This window comes from Hirundo rustica, chromosome 7 (assembly GCF_015227805.2).
Source record: "Hirundo rustica isolate bHirRus1 chromosome 7, bHirRus1.pri.v3, whole genome shotgun sequence".
Taxonomy (NCBI): domain Eukaryota; kingdom Metazoa; phylum Chordata; class Aves; order Passeriformes; family Hirundinidae; genus Hirundo; species Hirundo rustica.
In genome coordinates this window covers 12,091,798-12,115,506 of record NC_053456.1, presented here as the reverse complement: position 1 = coordinate 12,115,506, position 23,709 = coordinate 12,091,798, and the positions used below count along the sequence as shown (strand labels likewise).

Here is a 23,709-nt window from a genome sequence, read left to right as displayed (position 1 = left end):
TGCCATGCTGGTGAGGCAGAATAATGGCAGTGATGATCAGGTCTTGCAGTGACCAGAAAGAAGGACAGTGGTGCTACTGCTGCATTTTTTAAATTTCATTCAATTTGCTCTTCTGCAGCTGTCCATTAGAAAGGTTTGTCCATTGGTCTCATCAAGATACAAGGGGAACAGCCAGGAATGCTCTTTGAAGCAATACTCTCTTGTAATCCATCATGGCAGACCTTTTTGAAGGAGTGTATTTACAGAGCCTTATTTTTTTACCCCCCTTTTAGCCCAGTTACTGAGGATGCTACAATAAGAACAAAATGTTTACTCACCACTGAGCTCTAGAAGAAGGAGTCTGAAACTCTCACCTTGTAAAAACTCAAATCTTCTAACATATCTCCAAGGGATCCTTCCACAAGACTTGCTTGGGATCAAACTCGTGCTGAAGGGGAGTCAGACAGCCGACTGGTTTGCCAGGATCCAGGAAGAGACTTCTACATTTATCACAATCTAACTGGAATTGCAGCCTGAACCAGGACGTAAAACCACATGCACATTTGATCTCCCTTGGGAGAAGCGAAATAACCACACTGGAGCTAGTTCTGAACTGAGGAAAAGAAAACAGTTGTGTTCTGCTCGTGCTGGGTTAATTGTCCCTTCCCCTGAGCTGGCTCTGGTGCTGCTGGAAGGTGTCACAGAGCTGTGGGTGTGAGCACAGAGCCCCGATGGCTGTGGAGTAATGAACGTCGCAGGGATGAGGAGAACTCGGGGGGCCACCTCGTGGCCGTGCCCTGCACAGGGCTCTCCGTGTGGTCACTGTCCCATACAGCCAAGGACATTTTCTTCTGTGTGATTATTCCCTCTGGTTTTCCTTTGTTTTACCAACACACACTCTCCTTTTTGGCCTTAACCCCCTAAATAATCTTTGCACACCCTATTACAGTACCTGGAAAGCTTAAAAATCTAGTCCATCAGTGGCCAGCTGTGTAGACTGGATTTGAGCTGCTGCTGGTTGCAACCAGGAAAATGCAAATTACCAATGCCAAACAGCTTGTAGCATTAGCAGGATACAGCAGAGGTCCCACACCGGACACTGATCATTTCATTTCTTACATGATTCAAATACATGTATTTTAGACTAGAGATCGGTATGTTTTAAAAGCCAAAGCAGTGAAGGTGTGGATGCAGCTTATTTCAGGAGCTACTTATTGGTTAGCGTTGTTGTCTTCTAGGATTAGAAAGGAAAAGAATTTTCCTGTTTCTCTTCATGCCGTTTCTGGGTGTTTTTTCCATTCGCTGTGCTTTAGGAATACTTACCAGGTATTTTTGCAGCATGAGGGTACAGCTAGATCAGTTCTTAACACCAATTTGAATCCTGTTCCAAATGTCATCTAATAGTTATATGTGGAAAAAACAATAGAAAGACTAGGGTGAAAACAGGAAAAAAGGATGAAAAATTCCTGTCAGCAATTCACTTTTCTTTAGAAGGAAGGTAAAGAGCATGCGCTCCACAGAGCGGGTGAAGGTCTTTGGGTGCTCAGGTTAAGTCTAGGGTACAGTGCATAAGTTCAGAGATCATTTGAGCTCTGGGTATCATCACATGGACCCTGGGGATATAGCCTGTGAAAAAAGTAACGCAGAGTAAGATGGTGAATCCCACATCTAACAAGGAAGCACAGAAGAAACGACTGTGATCTTTCTTTCTGAGGAAGAGGTTTGTACATATCACTGGGGTTGGAGAGTGTTTTCTCCATAGTGCTGCTGTTTGTAGATACTTAAATGCATGTGGTTCTTAGAAACAAACTTAAATGTGAGAATTGGAACCTGTATGCACAATTTCATTTCTGCCCATTGGCTGTGTGCACGTCTCAGTGTAAACAAAGTTTGGACCAAGCCACTATGGGTTGTGCAAGTAAGCTGTGCTCAGCAAGACTGCTACATTCAGACCAAGGTGTTCATGCTGCTGTTGCTCTTGCGTTCTTCCTTGCAAGATGCTGAATGCGAGTTAAGGGAGAAGACACGTGGATTTTAGATAGCCTGCTGCCACTTCTCAAAACCCCCAAGGCCTTAACAGAGCAATGTAGGGACCGGAGAAAGCTGGTAGGACTGACATAGCAGAGTGACTCTGCAGGCAGTGATTTGCAGCCACTGCCTCGAGAACCAGGATTTCAGGAGTGGTGGCCGGTGCCGTGGGTGCGCCTGCAGCCAGCACCCGGAGCAGCACCCGGGCACGTCCCGCTCCCGCACTGCCGCATGAGCGGAGCCGCTGCCCCGGAACAGGCACAGGTTCCTGCTCCCAGCCCTTCAGCTCTCCCATTGCTGCTTCCAGTTGAGTATTGGCTTTTGTTATACTTCTGAGTCTGAGCCTTACTGCTTATTAAAACATAGATGACTCCTGATTCGAATATCAAATGTCTTAGTTGGGATTAATAATGCAGTTGCCAGCAAAGTTCCTGCAGGAAAAGGGAAGCAATGGCTGCAACAGTCTGCTTCCTGCACAAAGCCAGGACTGTGTGTGGAAACTTGGCACTTGCTATTCATCTGTTTGCTCAGCAGCTGAGCTGGCATTCGCCAGCTACATGTGTTGGGTTTGTAAATAGACAGAATGCAGTAGCATTCTCTTAGGCATGTTTGATATTTGGCTCTTCCTGTTGGGTTCGGGAGCTCTGTGAACTGTCAGCTTGAATCCCTCCCAAAACTGGAATAACAGAAGTTCACAGTTTTCCAGCATTGCGTGTTGAATACCATCCTTAGATTCCTCCCAAACCATCACAGCAAATAACAAGCAAATAGCGTGTGGTGAAAGTGTCCCCTAAAATCTAAATGGTTCCAAATAACCAACTGTTATTTCAGCATGGTCAGGATAGCAGTGCTTGGAGGGGAATGTTGTAATTACACATGTGCACACACAGAGAAACTTCAAAGGGGTGAGGCTTTTCTCAGTTTTCAGAGGACTAATATTTGAAATTTCACATAAAAATGCCAACATTTCAGCTGGTAAATTGGGAACCTGCAATATCTAATAGATTTGGGGCTGCACACCCAACTCTACCCAGCAATAGCTGATACTTGGAGCAAATATTCACTAATTCATCTTGACGTAGCTTGCTTAGCTAACCAAATTATTGCTTATATAGGGAGCCTGGCAAGACCAAGGTGACAGAGGTTTGTGATCTGAACATCTGCAATTTGGCATCACTGTGCTGCTTTGCAGCTAGAGGTACTGAGTTACAACATGGCTGACTAACAGGTAACATAGCATCCCTCATCACCTGCATTTTGTGAAACAAATAATGGTAATAGTTCCTGCAGTTATAAAGTATCAGTTAATGCCTGTGTTTTACTGAGAACAAAAGGATTTTCCTACCATTGCTATACTACTGATAGGCTATAGTGTCCAAGTATTTTCTAAAGTCTGTTTTCCAGTATTTATTTAGAGAGATTTATAAATAAAACTTTTGTGTGAATCTGTGTCAGGATTTTGGCAGGTCTGCCCCCCACTTAAAAGCTGTAAGAGTTGACAGGAATGAATGAATGAATGAATGCTAAGTGATTGGATCTAAAAGTAAAAGTGATTTTACTCCAGTCACATTCTGTGGAGTAAAAGGTTTTATAAAAATCTTGGTATTTATAATAACAACATCCCAGCCCTTATCTCACACTGATTAACCTGAGAGAGATACATTTCAGTCTCGCCCATTTAAGACCATCAGAATCTGCATGTGCTGCCTGCATTTCCAGGCTTAGGAAATGGACGTTAAAATGTGGGAGTTGAGGCTTTCTTACACCAGAATCAAGGGAATCTCTTTTTTAAATCAGTGGTAATAGAGTTTAATATTAGGTAAGTTATATGGCATAAATTACCTTCTTACCTGTAAATGACCATGGTTAATGAATTAGCATGGATGTGTTCGATTTTAAACTTAAATTTTACTAAACTTTGTTGAAGACAGCTATGTAAGGCAGTTTTGGACAATATTTCTGACACAACTCCAGCAAGAAAATTTGCAGCCCTGTTAGAGCAGCTGAGGTGCACAGTGCTGCTACGTGCGGGTCTCTGTACAAACTGCAGTCCTTGCCTGCTCTCCCTTTGTCTGCACCCTGCTCCTTCCTTCTCGTTTCATGAAGCAAAGACACACTGTTGGGATAAGTGTGTCCTTCACAAACAGCACTGGATATATTTATCACATTGTGAACGTATTCTGGTACAATCCAGATCTACTGGTGAAGTGATAGCAGCTCTGTTCCACAGCCAGCTAGCATTTAAAGCTCTGCCTGGGTACATAGTGTTTCTGAGTTTTAGGAAGTTGTAGTATCTGTATACATATATATATATATATGTAGCTGTTAGACACTGTAATGTCACAGCTTTCAAATGCAGCTGGACAATCATAACTTCAACCAAAAGTAGACCAATATATGCTAATGGCCTTTCAGTGACACAGGTGTGATCCGGGTGTGTTTGCTCCAGGTGTTGGCAGCACAGACAGGAGTGCAGCGCCCTCCTTGCAGAGCTGCAGTGGCTCCCGGCAGCGCTGCAGTGACTCCCGGCAGCGCTGCAGTGACTCCCGGCAGCGCTGCAGTGGCTCCCGGCAGCGCTGCAGTGACTCCCGGCAGCGCTGCAGTCACTCCCGGCAGCGCTGCAGTGGCTCCCGGCAGAGCTGCAGTGGCTCCTGGCAGCGCTGCAGTGACTCCCGGCAGCGCTGCAGTGACTCCCTGCAGAGCTGCAGTGGCTCCCGGCAGAGCTGCAGTGACTCCCGGCAGAGCTGCAGTGACTCCCGGCAGAGCTGCAGTCACTCCCGGCAGAGCTGCAGTGACTCCCGGCAGTGCTGCAGTGACTCCCGGCAGAGCTGCAGTGGCTCCCAGCAGAGCTGCAGTGGCTCCCAGCAGAGCTGCAGTGGCTCCCGGCAGAGCTGCAGTGGCTCCCGGCAGAGCTGCAGTCACTCCCAGCAGAGCTGCAGTGGCTCCCGGCAGAGCTGCAGTGGCTCCCGGCAGAGCTGCAGTGGCTCCCAGCAGAGCTGCAGTGGCTCCCGGCAGAGCTGCAGTGGCTCCCAGCAGAGCTGCAGTGACTCCCAGCAGAGCTGCAGTGGCTCCCGGCAGAGCTGCAGTGGCTCCCAGCAGAGCTGCAGTGGCTCCCGGCAGAGCTGCAGTGGCTCCCAGCAGAGCTGCAGTGGCTCCCAGCAGAGCTGCAGTCACTCCCAGCAGAGCTGCAGTGGCTCCCGGCAGAGCTGCAGTGGCTCCCAGCAGAGCTGCAGTGGCTCCGGGCAGTGCTCCCGTGACTCCCGGCAGAGCTGGGGGCAGATGCAGGTGCTCAGCACGGCCCCTTAAAGCCAGGGCCCTGCTCTGTGTCACGAGTGGCTCCGTGTTGTGCTGGCAGCGCTGCCACACCCAGAGAGCCGGGAGCCACAGGATTGCTCTGCAGAATTCACCTCCTTTTGACTGCTTGGCTTCAGCACCCTGCTCTATAAACACACACACCCCACCCTTACCTATAAACTGGACAAACTTATTTTTAAAGTATATAAGAATATTTTTTTAGCTAGATTTGTTTTGTTAAAGCTGCACTAACTACTGTATTTTTACTTTTTATATGTAAAGCTTGGCAATAGCTCTCAATGTATAATTTATTTGTTGGGTTTTTTATAAAACAACGTGCACCCTCTTGCTTCTGTTTCCAACACTGGTGACGTATGAACTGTCTTAGGCGCTGCACTGAGATCTGTATTGAAACTGTACATGGGAACAAGTAGATCTGTAGTCCACTCAACCCAGTCTTGGAATGTTTATACTATAGTTTTGTCTTAAATACACCACGTCAGTGCAAAAGTCTTGCAGAGTCATCTTTAAGCCTCGTGTTACACCTGCACAGCACTAAGGGGTGGGTCAGCTGGGACTTGGGACACGGGGTTGCTGCTCTAAACTTAGCTTGTTGTCAGCTAAAGCATAACTTAGGACAGCACCTGAGCTTGCAGGTAGAGGCTAAAGAATGAAATTCCTTTTTTTCTAGCAGAGCTGAGATTGGCCAGGAGGACTGTCAGGTGTCCAGTGCCTTTGAAAACCAGTCCCGAGTGTGTGCCCAGAAGGGGAGCCCGAGCTGCCCCGTGTGGTTCCAGTGCAGGCCAGTTAACTGAGCACCCTCACTCTTGTCTCCAGCAAGGGACTGGGCTGTGTATCCAAGTACAGCAGCACTAGTGATTGTTTAAAGGAAACGGTTCATTCCCAAGCCCTGACTTTGGCTAAATGCTAAAGGCGGCAGCAAAGGGCTACTAAACCCTTTGATCATCTTTGTTTCTCAAAAATTATGTGGAAAGTATCAAAAGGAAGAGAAATTGTTCCATCCTAATGACTAAGCTCATAGGAAATAATTTCTTTTGTGGTATAATTTGTGTTGTAGGTCAAACTGTGATCCCAGTGATAAATCACTGAATTATTCTTCAAATCCACTTACAACTCAAAACAACTAAACCTTTAGGTTTTTCTATTATTAACTGAAAAAACCTTTGAATATCTGCATTTTAGAAGAAAATATTTCTGCCATTCATGCATTGCATATAATGTTCAAAAACCAAATGTCAGTTAAAGGCAATGAGTTTGTTGAGATGTTTAGCACTGATCAATTTGTTCCCCTATACGCAATTTATGATACAACAGCGCATCTTGTGTCTCAGATGAGGTTGCCAAGAGTGCTGCATCCTTTTGCTTTTGTTCTATGGATTGAATTTCTGTGAGCATATCAGGTACGTGCAAGGTTCCCTCCTTTTCAGGGGCATTCTAAACAGCCAATTTCAGTGGCAGCCCCTTCAGTCCCAGCCAAAAATGGTGTGGTTTGTGTTGTTTTTAAATATTTGCCACTAGCTGGAGTAATTCCATTCATTGTTTCATGCAGGCCACTGCTGAGCTTTCAGATGGCAGCAGCTTTTAGTCACTCGCTCGGGCCTGGGATCAATTCTCATTAACTGCTACAGTTACAGAGAAATATCATAAGCACATCCACAAAGGCTCTTTCTCCCTCTCTGTAAAGGTGACTGCAATGGGAAAAGAGGAGTGAGGTGCTCCAAGAACACTTTCAGTGTTGCTGATAGCACTGGCTGAGGTTTGAAAGGGGATATGACCCAGGAAGTGGCTCAGTGCTGTGAGCAAGGATTGCGTCCCTAGGTCTGGACACTGGAGGGTACCTGAAATACGGGTTGTGCGTGCCCCGAGTGGATTCAGGTGCCCACTCCTGTGGGCATCTGTGGGATGCAGTCACTTCACACCCAACCCCCTTCCAGCTTGAGCTCCCCCTTGTTTTTTGAAGAGCTGGGAATGGGCCACAAGGGGAGGAAGAGCCTCCAGTGGCTTCAGCAAAGCTGCTGTAGCACAGAGCCCCACTTCAGGATCAGGGCTCTCTCCCCTTGCACAGCCAGGCCTTTCCCAGCCCCTGCTCTCCTGTGCCCTGTACAGGGCAGGAACAGTGGGGCCCTTAGGGCCAGCTCGGGAGGTTTGGCATCTTTTAGGTGAGGGAGTGGGTGTGGTGCTGACCGTGCCGGTGCCCCCACCCGACCTGGCACACGGGCAGAGCCCAGGGGAGGCAACAGGGGAGATGGGCACACTCCAAGCTGCTTTCTCCTGCCCGTGCCAAGCCATTGCCTTCGGGCTGGCTCGTGGCCCATCTGCGTTGGCTCCGAGTAAATGTTAAACCCTTCGTGGGGCTGCCAAAGGAAGAGAGTTTGAGGGGGCAGGAAGAAAGGAATGGCAGAGGCTGGATGGCATTTTCCTGGGGCTCTTGCACATCCCCAGGATACCGCTACCTGCCAGGAGGCCTTCGCGTGACTTGGAAACGTCACTGGTTTATTGTTGCCCTTTCCAGTTAAATTTCCTTCCCTCGTCAATCCTAGATAAAAGGCTGTGTGTTACGGCAGCTCTCAGGATAATGCCAAAACAGACATGTCAGTCAGCACAAGGAAAACAAGCTGCTGATTTAAGATTGCGGTGCTGAGTACATGCTCAGCTCAGTCGCTGTATTGATGTCCCTTCCAAACAAACCTCCTCAAACTGGGAAATTCTTGTTCTTGGAGGAGAGATTCAAAGCCTGGGCAGCTGTCAAGGCCAGCTGAAATGCAAGGAAATGACTGGGGCTTGCAGAATTGTGTTCCTTGGTCAGAAAGGTAAGTTCTTTGTTCAGTTTGAACATACAAACACATGTTTTAGATTCAAAGGTGAAAATGAACACACGGTGATAGGAAATGGAGCAGGCTTTATTCACATGGCAGTGTACAATCATCTCTGTTTCCAGGTAAGGGTCACAGATGGGCCAAATAACTCCTAAGTAGCTTTTTGCAAATCCATCTATAATTTTCCTGTTGAATTCATGTGACAGTTACTTGTGAAGAGATGATGAAAGTATCTGTAAATATTCTTGAAATCCGTAAATGGCTTGAAAGTGGTTATTCCTATGAAACTTTTTTAAAATGAACTTTTCTAATATTTGGAAGCATTAACTTACACTTTCAGATAATTTCAGATACCAGCAGCTCTTACAGACAGCTGATGTTCTGTCAGAAGGCTGGTATTTAGTAACTTCTGTGGAAATAAATGCTTTGAATGCTGGACAATATTACCCTTCAAAACAAGCACTTTTTCTTTTCAGCAAAGAAAAATCATATATCAACTCAGGACTTCCAAGTACAGAGGGGAAATGTGTAACAAATATTACATAGGGTGATAAAAGAAAGATGGAGTTGGAAAAGCAGAAGTCCCTTTGTGGCTAAAACACGAGTTACCAGTCAAAACAGCCCGTGCTTTGTGCCCTCCTCTTTCTGTTCCATCCCCACCCTGCTGTGGGAAATCATACCCTTTTGATTCTGTGTTCAGTCATTAAAGCCAACACTCATTTGGCACATCCTTTGTTCTTACAGATATAATGCCCTTCCTATGCTCATTGCTGACAATTTTCAGGAGGCAGTCATTGTTTCACTTCCTCAAGGTCACATACAATCCTTCAATATCTTCTAGAATTCAGTTGCTGATTTGTCTGTTGGGTGCCTTTGTCGTAGGTCATGTCATGTTTCAAATACATTGTGCAAAGAAAACTCAAGAATATAAAACCTTTAAAATCTTAGAGAACATTGCTATTAAGACTAATTGAATCCCTCAAATGTGCCTGTGTTTCTTTCTTATGCCAGTGCAAAATGAGCAAGATTTGCCCCTGAAGTGGCATTTTGTGGAGCCGGTATGGGTTACTGCAGTTCCGATTTTCAAGGCAGCATCAGCCATTGCAATTTGAAAGGGTATGAAGTGACCAGGAGAAAAGTAACAAAAAGAGCAGCATTCCAACAAGCTCCTCTCAGAAATCACAACTTACATGCAAGTTGTGACTTAAATATATGTCAGGTTTTGTTAACATTGTAAAAAATCTGTTCGCAGCAAGTATGAGAAGGTTTAATTATTTTTTTCCCCAGCGTGCTGATAGGAAGCTGAAGACAGTTGCAAGCAGTTGGTTTTCCACCTACTGCCACGGTGGTGGAAATTTATTCCTTCACTTTGCAAGCAAAGCAATCACAAGCAATCAAACTCCATTTGCCTGAAGGATATCTCAGAGAAGCTGGACAAAGGTTTGCCCCCGATGAGCAGCAGTGTGTTGGTACTGCTGCTCTCACCCCCCGTGGCTGCACACCCACAGTCCGTTCTCGCCTCTTCACCCACAGCCTGAGCAGCAGCAAAAGCCTCTCCTGAACAGGCCAACAGATGGAGAGGCTTGTCCTGGGACAAATGGCTCCTGTCTCTGTTTGGGCCTGGTCCTGCCTCTGAAGTTGTCTGGAAGGCAGGGAGTCCTGCTGGCTTCAGGGGCAGGCTGAAGGTTTTCATTTCGATGGCGTTGCTCCGCTCCATGGGCTGTGGGCAGAAGTAGCTGCAAAAGCCAGAGTACCTCGGGATGGGCACTGGCTGGGCATGGTCCTTCTGCTTCCTCTTGCAGTGGCTGGGGAATGTATCAGTGAAATCTGAGGTAGATTGGAAATCCACACCAATTCCTAAGATGCAGTGATACATTTTAGGAGAAAAGTTTCCCTTTGTAGCGCTAGTAAGCTTCTTCCATGTCTGCGTATGGAAATGATACTTCCAGAGGTCATCATTAGGGCTGGAATTTGAAATCCCTCCACCAAAAATCAGCATAGAGTCTCTGCAGACTATCGAAGCATGACCCACCAGCGGAGGAGGTCCTTGGCTGAAGGTAAGAGAGACCAGCAGTTAAGGGGAGACCAACAAGAAACCTAGCGCTGATTTTAGCTTGTTTTCCTTTTGACTCAGAGGGATGACTGCTGAACAGCTGCATTGGGACATCAAAATTACACTGCTGACAGCTGCATCAACGCCCTGCCAACAGCTCTCCTGAGCAAAGCCAACTGGAGCCCCAGGGATGGCAGCAGCACTGCATCCTGATCTGAACAATCCCTACAATTACCAAGAGGGCATCGTCTCCCTCTCCACCCGCACGCAGGATCAAAGAGTAAGATGAATTCGCTTTCTCTGCTCCTTTAGTGTAACAAATAGAACAGTTTACCTTGTTCTGATGCTGGACCAGCTGCTGCTGCCAAAGTCCCACCTCCACAAGTCCCTCTGCTCAGTGAGCCCCATCAGGCCCCCAAAGAGGTACATGGCTGTGTGATAAACCACTGCCGAGTGGCCGTGCCGAGCCCCGGGGCCGCTGCTGTGACAGGGGCTGGAGATGCACAACCACTTCCTTGTATCTGAAACAAAAATACTGCTTATAGATGGATCAAATTTACCCTGACTTCTTGAGAAAGGGTTTACTTCCTGCAAGAGGTAACTACTCAGTTGGAGAATAAGGGTTTTTTTGCTCTAAGCTTATCATGAGTTAACAGCTTAAATTCTGACACTGAACAAGTGCATTTTAAAAAAAATCAGTATTGAAATAAACTTTTAATGAAAATGTCAGATGCTGTGTGACAGATGCCATGGAAATTTTATTTACAGAGCAATTTTCCTACAGTTTTGTCAGTTCATTGACTCTTACACAGAAAGATACTTTCCTGGCTGTTAGAGGGGAAAAATCAGTCAACAAAAACATTATTTCATTAATGTCTATGTTTATTGTCCCTGTGAGGGAGGGAAGGATGAGATGAACCCATCATTTGTTTCAAAATAGTGACAGAATGGCCATCAGGTAACAAGGTATGCATTTAGGAAATCTCTGGGAATCTGGTTTGCAATAATCAGACTGGTAATGAATATGCTAATAAACTATCTCCTGTCAGGTTTGGCTCCCTGTGGTCAGCTGGCGATTTGGGATCAAAAAATGGCATTTATAGACTGAAATCAGGGTCTCTGCTGTATCTGAAAGAATTTAGTAATCCTCAAAGAATGTTAGTGAATAGCAAACAAACAATCTCCCTGATTTTCAGCTGTAAAACTGGCAAATATGGTAACACTTACTTCAGTGTAACAGTCTAATTAATTTCAGACAGCAATTAATTGAATTGACACAATTTATCATTAAATGTTGTCAAAGAGAAGCCAAAACTAACTTAGAGCATTTCTACTGATAAGAATTTTCTTAGCAGAGCAAGCCATGCTCTCCTGCTGCAGCTGTTGTTTCACACTGGATCAAAACCGTATCCTGCTTTTTTAACTTACCAAACTGGAATTCCCAAAACTCCTGAGAAATGCCTTTGATGCCAAAATAACCCCCATAGATGTACATGCTGGAATGGTACACAACTGCACTGTGACCTTTTCTGTTAGCTGGTGCAGAGCTCTAGAATAGTTCAAAAATAAGACAAAAACCTATAAAGTCGTATCAGCAGCAATGTCTGTCTTGGAAATATACTTTTTTTTTTTTTTTTTCCCCACAGATGACCCTGCAGTCCCAAACTTTCTCTTGACTCCTCCATCAAGCTCAGGTAAGTAAAGTGGTAACTGTGTCACATCTTAAAAAAATTTTGGGGTGTAATTTCAAGGTATAGAAGTGATGATGAAGTTTCAGTAGCAAAAAATGAGTGATTCTTAATGCGTAGTGATACAAAACAGATCTCAAAAGACCAAGCCATAAATGCTTCCACTCAGGTTTCAATTAGAAGTGGCAGCAACTTGGTGAGTCCACGTGTTCACACTGAAGAAATGAAAAATGCTGCAGCACTTCACGTTCCAAAACGTATTAGCGTGGCTGCCAATCTGTTTTCACAACCCTACTTTTAAAAGCACCGGCTTCACGTATGGTTGCAATATTCCATTTAAAATTAGTTTTTGTGATAAGGATTTCAGAAAAACAGAAGCAGCAGCAGAGGAGAGGACTTAACTTCTTATATAGGACTTAAAATTTAAGAGCAGTATTTTTAAACACTGTTTTGCAGAAGGAAAAAGCCTTAAGTTATTGAAAGTGCAAAGAAATAAAGTATAGCCACATGTCTCTGAAGAGATGAGATTGGAACTGTTTGGGGGAACATATTTCAAAGCAATCTGTTTAATCAACAAAGCAACAGGCATTTGATTCACACATTCCCTACTTCCTGGCTCCTTACCTCCGTCTCTGCTGGTTCGTTGCAGCTCTCCGTCCATCCTGCGGAATCTGGGGGATTGAGTTAATAAAGCGCAGTTTAGATCCCGCACCGCAAGAGGACACTCCTCCCACAGCAATTGTTCACAGTACACAGCTCATTTCCAAGGAAGTCTCGTCCTGGTGTTTTCTACTGACAAGGCTGAAGAAATCCTGCTAAGACTGCAGCACTGAGACACTTGCAGGAGACACAGTTTGAAGAGTTTTCCTCTATCCTTATCTGATACAGAATCACACAGGTACCACGCTACCCCTGTTTCCTAAAGCTAAATTTCATACTGCAGACGTAACCTGTGATTTTCATCATTTTCTGAACTTGTAGGAATCCCAGATTTCCCTGTGGGTGTATGACTCCTTCTGCTTACCACATACACCTTACTATGGCAGACTTATTCCTTCTTGTTCTTTTTCATAGGTCCCTTAAACAGCCCTCAAATAACAGCCAGCAATCACAGATCTGGGATCACCGTGAAGGAGAGGAAATAGCAGGTAACCCAGCACCAGAGGTACAATGAGAAACCAGTGCAGGCTTGCATGACATAAAGCTATTCTTGCTAAAAGATTTTAAATAACTGTGAAACAGCTAGACACAAAACCAGTGTTGAATAACTAATTTCCAATTTCTGCTGGTAAGTACTGTGAGTAATAAGATGCTTTCTCCTTTAAAATATGTTCTGAGGGTTTTCTTTTTTCCAGCAGGTTATCTCAGAAACTGAGGTTTGAAAAAAAACAATTGACTTAAGGTTAATAGTGAAGTAGCAAAAGAAGCCAGGAAACTTAAATCTTGGTCTGGACACAAGATTTACTGTCTCAAAAAGAACCGAGCCTCTCTCTCTCCCCCCTCCCGATCTGACATCGAAATTACAGCCGCTATTGTACACAGGATTTCCAAAGGGAGAATCCATGGTGTATGACATTGCTATTAAATTCAAATGCTGCACTGTTTTTATTAGAATACACACTTAGGAGATCCCAAATGCTTGTTCTTTGGAGAAAAAAAAAAAAAAATCCGTGTTATAAAATGTTGATGTTAATTTCCCACCTTTTTATTTAATTATATTTGATTTCTCTTGCTCTAGCTTATGTGTTTCTTCAGTAGAAGTACAAAATGAGATATACTTTACTGATCTACTTTGTTCCATGAGAGCTTGGTTCTTAAAACATATGTGACATTAAAAATAAAAATTAAATAATGCATTAATTATCAGGTCTTATGATCAAATAGTAAACATCAGAAGGAGAAAGGGAGGAATGGAAATTCTGAAATTTCTGAATGGAAATACTTTAAAATACGTAAAATTTTCCCATAAAATATTCTCTAATTGAAGTAAGACCCGTGTCTCTGATAGCTTAACAGCCTCATTTTGAGGGGGAAATATGCACACAGTTTTACACACAATACTTGTTGTAAAGCTTAGGGAAGGCTCTGTTACAAGCAGCAGAAAACAGTTTGGTTCTTACTATTTATTACTGCTTAGGGACTTAGAGTGTCCCATGGAAAAGACCGGCTATTGTGTATCATACCAGTGTCATATATCCAGAGAGGAGTTTTTGCTTGTGTGAAAGCAGAATCCACCATTCCACCAAAAATATACAGGCTGCCCTGCAAAATGCACAAATATTTGTCACTTACAGGAAGGCACATAGCATGAAAATAATTTTAAAAGCAATTCTTAAAAGCAAAGGTTGCTATCAGCAAAATATAGTTAACAATATGACGATCTTTTAACAATTAATCCACAAAAGCCACAAACTTTTAATTATTCTCTCTTTATTCCCTCCCAGTGGGAAGCCCTGAAGAACATTCTGCTGTTTAACAGGGACGGCATTTCAGAACCGCTCCTTCCTTGTCAGCCTGGGGCTGGGAATCTGCAGCTCTCTTGAGGCATTGCTCAGGTAACACTGGATTATGCATGTTTATAGAAATATTTCATTGTGATGCAGCTCCTGAAATCCTAAATTCTGTCTTCCCCTCACAGGCAGGGCTGTGATTCTTACTCTCCTTCACTCCCCCGTCCCTCTTCTACGCCAGTTCTGTAGTGAATGTTTTTATGCCGTAGCTGATCATGCAAATGAATTCAGAGCAACTGTTACAACTGCACAGATAAGTCAGAGAATGTGCTGCCAGGGTCTTTATCTGGTATTACTGCTACTTATTGAGCACTGACTGAAGAAAGCAGGGGGGCTGATGCAGAGCTGAATTACTGTTCAGAAAGATTCAGCTACATCCAGAACTGCACCAACACAAAAATGCTTTCTGGGCATAGTATTTCAGTACATAATAACCTATGGCATTTTACTGCACTGTAGGGTAGGAAATAAAATCTCAGGATATGGACAATATAATCTTGGTCTACTACCTTATAAGCCACCATTGAATGTTCTTCCAGTTCTTCTGGGCCACCTCCTGAGCAATCCAACATTTCCCATTCATTTTTCACTATAAACCAAAGCTGAAGTTAAGACAGTGGTGCACTCATCACAATAAACAGCAGGGAAAAGGTGAAAAGGTGGGCTTTGAATGTGGCTGTGCTGCTTAAAATAAAGTGTTGTGTCATCTTTCCTCTGTTCTCCCAGAAACTAAATATATGCATTTTTCTATTTAGCAAATTTAAATGTAATAGTAATAGTTACATTTAAATATAATAATTGTCACTGCTTGTATTTTAATTGTTACCTACGTCAAAACTCGACAATTCCATGAGCATGAACCCCAGCACAATTCTGGTATATTCCAGTAACAACTGAACAGGGGAAGCCATGCATCAAGTCAAAAAAATACAAAGGCTTGTATTTGATAGTGCATTGATACTACAAACCTACGGGGTGTTGTATTCACAAGTTCCCTTTGTGCACCTCTCTATGCATAACTATTGCTCTGTTAGAGAGTCAGGAAAGCGCATTGATACCCCTTGCTAGAACCAGGATATTTTAAATGACTCAGTATTTCTGGTGGAGGAAAAAAAAAAAAAACAAAACAAAAGGAACTGAACAGAAATCCAAACTTTGTGGGAGACACCTGCAAGAGGAGCAAATACCCCGCATCTGCCCAATGAACAAAAAGCAGTTTATGCATCCCTGGGACAGAAAGGCTTTAAATGAGGATAATCTGCTAAGTACAGAGCATCCTCAATTTCACGATGACTGGATGCAGGATCGCTTTAACCCTGACATGGGAGAGAAGGGGCCAGCTCACCTGTGTGGTACCTCCAGAAGTCCCTCAGCGTGGTGCTGCCGTGGCCTCCGTAGAGATAAAGGAAGCCCGTGCACACAGCACAGGCGTGTTTGTACCGGTCACAGGGACGCGGCTGCTGCGCGCCCGCCGCTCCCCGCGCACCGCCGGCAGCTCTTCCCTTCATGCTGATAACAGGGATCTTAGCCAAGGATCAACTTGCAAATTGACACAGGAGGAACCCAAAATATCAGGGACAGGGCCTAAACCCCGTTTGGTCTGCAAAAAGACAAAAAAAGAAAAATCTCCACCTTATGATAAAAAGTCGCTGTGTTTTCTTTTCAATCCCATCAAAGGCAACATTGGACAACTTTGTGATAAGACACTAACGTGAGTAAAGCACCTGAAATTCTGACTCGGATTCTTGTATCAGTGAGGTTGGGACAGGGACATTCCTGGAGCTGGAAGTTCTCCAAGGAATATCAGTGAATTGAAATGAAGCTCCAAACACACCACATTTACAATACCAGGGCTTGGTCTTTGTTCACAACTAAAACAGTACTTAGGACAAACCTGTATTTAAAAAAAATCTTTGGAAAGAGTGAATATTACAGATGGAAGTAATAATGCATTAGCAGTTGTCCAGAATTTGTTTAGACTTTCATCCATAAACCTGATGAAATGAGGGTGCATCTGGAAAAAAATGACACCAGCCTTCCCCATGCCACAAGATGTCACTGTGTTCTGTGAAGACAGAAGTACCAGGAAAACATTCTTCTATTAATTCTCTTCAAAACAGTGGCTCATTGTAACACAGATTATTTTACAAAGCATACCCCAAAACCCCCTCCAGCATTAGACCAAATTTTGGAATTTGTGCTGGTAATGCCTCTGAGGTGGCATGTCACCAAATGAGGTGACAAAGTCTCCCAATTCCAAGACTTTTGAGTGGAAGCCAGATTCCAGCTGCATTGAGAAGCCAGATGGAAATCAACAGGGGAGAGTTATTTACCTAATGGTAATGTGTAAGTTTTAGGGCAAGTTGCACTTACCTTGAGGAAGAACAGAGATTACAGTAAAACAAGCTTATATAAAACAAGTTATATATTTCATATTAATATGAAATTATTGTACCTAACTTAATTTATCATCCAATAATTTCTAAAATTTACCCTTTTAAAGACTGGAATATATTCAGTGACAGAAAGATGCTAGAGAATTTCTTGCAGCATATTCAGACAAGATTAACAACTTCAATTTTGGGGGGGTTTTTTTTGTTCTTTTTTAATGCAAACCAGTATTGTAAGCTATTACTGTAGAAACTGAAGTATATTCTTTGTATGCTTTCTCTGAAGGAATACAAAGATGGGTGGCACTTACCAAGGGTGCATTTCTCATGTCCAGGGGAATTAGCAGATATGAAGTAATGACACATTACCGGTGTGTGAGTCCATAATGCTTTCTGGCATCCCATTGAAAAAGGAAAAGCAGCTGAAGGCATGAAACAGGGATTATCTCCCAAACTCTGCCAAGCTTCTGAGCAACCACAGCCAAATCATTCACTTCCACAGCTAAATGGGGACAGTCACTCCCTTAGTACAACACTTCAAATTTGCTGATGCAGTGCAGTGTAACAGTGCCAAGGTATTACTGCTGTTGATGCCATTAACTCTGAAAAGGGTGATAGGTTACTAATACTTTACAAAGGTAAAACAGGCTTGTCCCCTTGCGGTTTGGGGGTTTTTTCTCAGTTATAAAGCTGGTTATCCTTCTTCCTACATATTTCTGCTTGTTTTCCTTCTTCCAAGCCTTGCCTCCTATTGTACAAACTCAGAGACGATGACAGCCCTGATTTCATATACCAGATTAGCAACAAAGGCCTGTCCAGTTGTTTATCTAGCCCAGCTGAACTCTTGCAAGGCAGGGAGCAGGATGGGATAACAAAAGGCCAAACTGGGATGAACTGAATGGGTGTTTCCTCCCAGTCACACCTTTTGAGCATCAGCTGTCCCTTGTGGATATTTGCCACTTGTTCTCAGCTAAAGCATTCTTGGAAGCAGACCTACAATCCCTAAGAAACATTTAACTGCTCCACTTCAGAGCTGGGGAAATAACCCCATCAAATCAATCGTGAATCTTGCCTTTCATCATTGTATTTTAAACTGCAAACTTGATTCCTACATTGCCCATCCACGGAACCCAGCCCAGCAGAGTTCATCTACTGTCAACCTTAGCAATCCTATTTCCAAAGAAAAGCTGCTCCTCTTCTGAGAACAATGTCACCGAGCCTTGTCCTCTGTGCCACGCACCACTGACCTCAGTTTCAACTTGATACAATATCAGTTATCCAATAGGAAGCTCTGACTTCAGGGGAAAAAAAAAAAAAATCCAAAAAGACAACTCTGAACATTTTTATTCAACTTTTTTTTTTTTTTTTTTTCCCCAAAACAGCTGTAGCACTCACAAAAATGTCTGCTGCTCTCCAAAGTCTTCTGCCATTCCATTCTAAAAATAGCTCCTGTGCAATCAATCCCAATTGTTAAAGGGCTGGAGGAGCGGAGTCGAGGGCCTGGAGAGCTGCAGTTATTGCAGTAACTATAGCACTGAGTGTGTATCAATTAATGGTGCCCCACCACTGTTTCATAATACAAATAATTCAGGAAATGTAGCAAGACAGGAATTACTTCAGGAAATGTAGTTTATGTGTTCATTATATAATTATTTATATTTCTGATGGATGTGGTTTCTCAGACAAATGATTGATTTATTTAAAGTATTGCTTAAATAGATCTTCATTAAAGCTTTTTTCTATCTCAGCCCCTTGATGAATTTCCATCTGTTTTCAATAAACTCAGAAAAGTTTCACTTTTAAAATGATCAAGCTTTTTGGAATATAATGAGGTATGAAACCACTCAAATAGGGAGGGGTCCAAGTAGGAAATCTTGTTCTGTTTCAAGACTTTTTTGTTAATGACCCAGTTTTCTGAACTCAAGCCTTGAACCTTTCCAGGCAGAACACTGCATTTTCTCACTAGGCAACTTGATGTTTTACTGCTTTTCAAAAATAATAACAGATCTTCCCATTTGTACTTATCCTAGAAACCTTGGCTCTAGAGGTGGTTTTATTGTAAGTCTTGTTCTAATGGGACTGCCTGCATGAATGAGGAAACTCTGGAGACTTGCAAGCCCTTACAAAGTTTTAGAAACAAACCCAACTTGTTTAGAATAGAGAAAAAAAGCACTTTTTTCAGCATATCATGTTTACTTGCAGTGCTTCACTATGTGTGATAAATTTAGTATCCTCTGGTTTGCGATTTTATTTTTTTTTCCTAAACTCAACATAACCTGAACTATCTCTGTGGTGGGTGGGTTTTTTTGTGTGTGGTGGTTGGTTTTTTGGGGTTTTTTTTTTTTTTTGGTTTTTTTTTTTTTTTTTTTTTTTTTTTTTTTTTTTTTTTTTTTTGGTTTTTGGTTTTGTTTTTTCTTTTTTTGGTGGTGGTGGTGATGGTTTGGTTTGGTTTTTTTTTGTTTTTTTTCAAAATACAGGAAGTAATTTTCAGAGATGCTCAGCTTCAGAGTTTCAACCTTAAAGTGTGAATGGCTCTAGGACCGTAGGGTGTCTGTGACAGTTCTGTATTATTAGTATTCTGAACTGAAATAAGGCTTTGCCACATGTTGTAGAACATGCAATTATCACAAGACTGAGCTTACAAGTGCAGGAGTCAAGACAAAAGGAAGGGAACAGAAAGAGGTATTGCTTCTTACAGGGAGAAGCTGAAGGACAGAAAGGGGTTTGTAAAATGACAAATCAAAGCAGAAGACGTGGCTCCATCCTGATTTCAGGGTTTAGGAGAAAGAGAGGTACATTGAAGTAAAACAATAACAACCGGGTTGTCTGAATAAAGCTTAGAGCAGGCACGCTAAAAAACTGACAGAAAAACTGAGAGGCTTTTAGTTGAATTTTAACAAGTTTAGGGCAGTACTCATAAACATTATCAGTGCTATATCTTAGTGCTCCAAAATGCTTTTTGACAAAAACAGGTATTTTAAAGAGGGCAACTCTTCTGAAACAGCCACATATAATTACAGTTTCTATACTCTGTAAGGCTCTGTATGTAACTGCTCCTTCTGGAGAGAGCAGTGCCACAGCACCGGGGGCATTGGCACCTTCACTGCACAGCAGACGAGAACCTCACCCAGGGAAAAGCTCACTGCCTGTTTCTGGAGCTCTGCAGGCAAGATATTGCTTTTCTTTAATTCAGATCGCATTAATATTAAAGCTTTAATTTCAGAAGTTCATTATAAATTTATGTTTGCGTATCATTCCAAAATTAAAATTTGCAAATTGACATTATTAATGTACTGTCTTTTGGTTTTTTTCTAGAGGCTTTCACCCAGAAATGAAAATCCTTTAGTAATTAGTGTTTTGTAGCACCATTTCATCTGTTACAAAGTGAACTCTTTAGTAGTAATAAAATAACTTATTAAATACATATAAATATATGCAGCTTTATTTTCTGTATGCTCGGTATATTTCTTATTTGTAAGTAAACAAATACAAAAATACTTGGTTTAAAATAATACAGGAAATATTTCATCTATTTCCCAAATATGGTGAAGGAGTAGGTATCTGGAAAAAAGAAATTTAGTATTTAAAATATTTCTGGGGGTTTTATATTTTTATATACACTTCTAGCATATGAATCAGGAAATTGCCTTTTCCACTGTATTTAAATGTTTTATGGTATAGTGAAAGTTAATGCAATTTTCCCACCTTAATTTTACTTAGTAAAATAAAATTTCATTTGCTGGGGATTTTTTTTTTTTTCTTTTTTCCGTTAGTTGTTTGATAGGGATTTTTTTTTAAAGAATATGGCTTTTTTATAAACTAAAAATTAGAATACATAGTTTTGATAAGCAGATCTCCCGAGGTAATCTGTTAATTACAATTGAGATTTGCAATTAATCATTTAACTGCATCTCAATTTTGAATGAAGTATCTGAGAAAGGACTTCCATAAATACACATCCATGGGTGGCACAAATATAGCCTGCTATGGATATATAAATCCAGGGCAGCAGCAGCCATGTCTGATCAAAAGTTTGTACTCAAAATCAATAAGTGTATGGTTTTATCTATTTATGGTCCTTAATAGGATATTTACTTCAGGAACCTAATCTTCTTTTCAAATCTTATTTAGGGTGCTGTTGGTGACTCCACCCATAGGGAGAACTCAGTCTCTGTTTGGGCTCAGCACCTGCATGGAACGGACACCCTGACTGTGAAGTGTTGCTGCAGCAAGGCGGCTCTTCAGAAATTACCAGAGACAAACAGGTGATTTTGCATCTTCTAGATATGAGCAAACACAGTTCCTGGTCCTCAGGCTTTCTGATAACAGAAATGAGAAATCCCCACCATGTTTGCAGGGCAGTCTTAAGATGTATTTGGCCTTTCACCCTTTCCTTGGAAGTAATTTGTACTGTCACTGCTGGAGCAGGTCATTTCGATGCGCAGGTCATCACCCTTTCCCCAGAAATAGCAGTTCTCAGTGTTCCTAGAAGGCATCATCTGGGGATTTCACAAAAACTAACTAGCTGGATTCTTTCAGGATACAGCAGGCAGGTGCCCTGGAGATTGAATATAATAAATCTGTCCTTAGGTGTGACTGAATGCATCTTCTTGACAGCTTGTGACCTGCTGCTGAAGTAACTTCAAAATACTTTATTTCCTAAGGGAGACTCTACTCACACTAATTCAGAAAATTTTCTAGGTTAGGAAGAAAGACTCTGGTTGACAAAGGAGTCAGTGGCTGCTCAGCCTGACTGCTCTCCTCAAGCACAAATTAAGGTACTGGAGTATATACCTGACAGCTGAGAGTATATCAGTGAAAAGCTATTATCTTCCATTAAAAACAAAAAGCCTGCATTGAATTTTACTTGGTTGCTCTTTAATATGCCCTGACTGAGGAAAAGAAGCATCTAACAAAACACTCGGTCACACTTAAAACTTAATGCCACACTTCATGGAAGGTAGACTTTGTGTTTTTCTTGTCCCCATGACATTTTGCCCTTAGACAAACATGCAACAATGAGATGGAGAAGACATACAAGGTTATGAGAATAGCAGAAACTGTAGCTTGAAGAAATATCAAGGAGGAAAGAGAAGGCATTTGGCAACGAGAATAATAAAAAGTTCCAGCTGGCAGATATTAAAACATCCAGATATCCTGTTAGAATCAGTATGAATTTAGATTATGCTGTATGGGAGAAGTCATGAGAGACTTGTGTGAGAAAGGCTCAGATGGCACAACTGGAATGACTGGCAGTCATGACTGGAGGAAAAGCTGAGTACAAAAAGATCTTTTATAGGGAAGATGAATTTACACCATCAGGTGAAAGATGTTTGCGTAAAAACATGACATAATTGCATAGCTGGAATAGATTGCATAGAGAGCAATAGCTCCATTTTAGTCTGGCAAGGAAAACAAAGGTGTCAGCTGACAAAGAGTAATAATAACTGCGATGGTTCATTATAACCTTGATGCCAATAGTTACTGGGCTGCACCATCAAACGGAAAAAAACCAAAGCCACATCATTTCAATATATAAAAGAGACAGAAAGCATATGAGTAACTTTACACATACGCATTGTCGCTCCAAATTCAAATGGAATTACTCATGTGAATAAAATCAGTGATATGCATGAGCCTGCACAATGTAGCCTAGATACCAGAGCAAAAGAAGGACCAACTCTTTTGTCAGAAGCCTGAAAAAATGTTTTTGCAAGCTGTTTTCATATTCAGACTCCAAATGACAAGGTCCGTTTTGGAGTGGAGTCCAGCCTTCTGAAAAATTCTCACTCCCAGCTGACATGGTCCAGTATTCATCCCAAGCCAGACGCACTTTGGCTTGGGTTTTGGATGGTTGCATTTCTTTGTTTGTCTTTTGCTCGATAGAAGGCATTTTGTGCTTTATGCTCTTTGACTGTGGAAAAGGGAACGAGCAAAAGGAGGGTGGTGAATCCCCTAAACTGGAAGCGGGCAGCGAGAGCTCTGGCAGTTCCTACCACAGACCTCCTGCGCAGCATCGCGGAAGCGGCAGGTCCCTGTCCCCAGCGGTCTCCTGGCTGCCGAGCGCTGACGGCGCTTCCTTCCTTTCACGCGCTTTGTTTCTTTTCGTACCTCCGAGCGAAAGGCACTTTGCGCACAGCTGCACACAGCTGTAGCACGGCTCCGCTGTCCGGCAGGGCCAGCCTGTGCCGGTGTTCCCCAGGCTGTTGGGCGTGCATGAGCTCTGCTCAGTGCCCTCACCGCCTCGGCTCGGCTCCCCTTCTCCCCCCGGAGCTCGGGCGCTGCTCCTCGGCGGGCCCCGGGCTGGCCCCGGCTGCTGCAGGTGCCCCCGCTGGCGGGCAGGCCTCAGCGCCCTCTCCTCTGAGCCCCGCCACGGCTGGGCTTGTCCCCACGGGGACGCGGGCGAGGAAAAGAGAAGGACGAGCGGTCCGGTGAGCCGGCGTGCGGCAGGGGTGCACCCAGCCGGGCCGCGCCCCGCCGCCGCCCCTCGGCACCCCCGCCCCAGGCACTCGGCCCAGCGGGGCAGGAGGGAGATCCCCGACCGCAGCCGCGGCCCCGCCTGGCGGGAGCCCTCGACAGCGACCCCTCCCCATCCCCGGGGCGGCAGCCGGGCGCCCCAGCCCTCCCCGGGCCTTACCCTCCCCTCCCCTGCCGCGGGCGGCGGGGCCGGCGCTGAGCCCGGGGCGGGCGGAGGCGCGGCCGCTGCCCGGAGCCTGCGCGGCGCCGCCGGGGCCGCTCGTCCCGCGGGTGGGGACGCGCCCGGGGCCGAGCGGGCGGGTCCGAGTCCTGTCCCAGTCCTGTCCCAGTCCCGCCCGTGTCCCTGCGCCCGGGGCACGGCCGGACCGGCGCGGCGGCGGGAAGGTCGAGCCGAGGATGCGCGGAGTGCTGCGGGCTGCGTTCCTTGCGGGGGGAACGTCTCGTAGTCATTAA

The 23,709-nt window shown here is 43.8% G+C and overlaps 2 protein-coding genes across 10 annotated transcripts in view; one reads left to right on the top strand and one right to left on the bottom strand.

Annotated features, from left to right (window-relative positions):
- EPB41L5 (erythrocyte membrane protein band 4.1 like 5) overlaps window positions 1–3,452 on the top strand; it is a 52,721-nt gene extending 49,269 nt beyond the window's left edge. For all 5 annotated transcript variants that reach the window (XM_040069411.1, XM_058421305.1, XM_040069410.1 and 2 more), the window contains one exon: window positions 273–3,452. In XM_040069411.1, the coding sequence (XP_039925345.1) occupies window positions 273–330 (58 nt within the window). In that variant the 3' untranslated portion in view covers window positions 331–3,452. The remainder of the gene's footprint in view (window positions 1–272) is intronic.
- A 4,774-nt stretch (window positions 3,453–8,226) lies between these two features.
- On the bottom strand, window positions 8,227–23,116 carry LOC120754954 (leucine-zipper-like transcriptional regulator 1). Of its 5 annotated transcripts, none has more exons than XM_040069330.2 (8): window positions 22,783–23,116; window positions 15,735–15,989; window positions 14,899–14,978; window positions 14,063–14,141; window positions 12,504–12,550; window positions 11,620–11,740; window positions 10,526–10,712; window positions 8,227–10,189 (listed from the first exon to the last, which is right to left on the bottom strand). In XM_040069330.2, the coding sequence occupies exons 2-8, from the start codon at window positions 15,895–15,897 to the stop codon at window positions 9,523–9,525; spliced, it is 1,344 nt and encodes a 447-aa protein (XP_039925264.1). In that variant the 5' UTR covers window positions 15,898–15,989; window positions 22,783–23,116; the 3' UTR covers window positions 8,227–9,522. The 5 variants fall into 5 exon arrangements, with proteins under 5 accessions (XP_039925264.1, XP_058277289.1, XP_039925265.1 ...); XM_058421306.1 differs by lacking the exon at window positions 22,783–23,116 and adding an exon at window positions 17,091–19,078; XM_040069331.2 differs by lacking the exon at window positions 22,783–23,116 and having other exon boundaries at window positions 15,735–19,078.
- Between the last annotated feature and the right edge of the window lie 593 nt (window positions 23,117–23,709).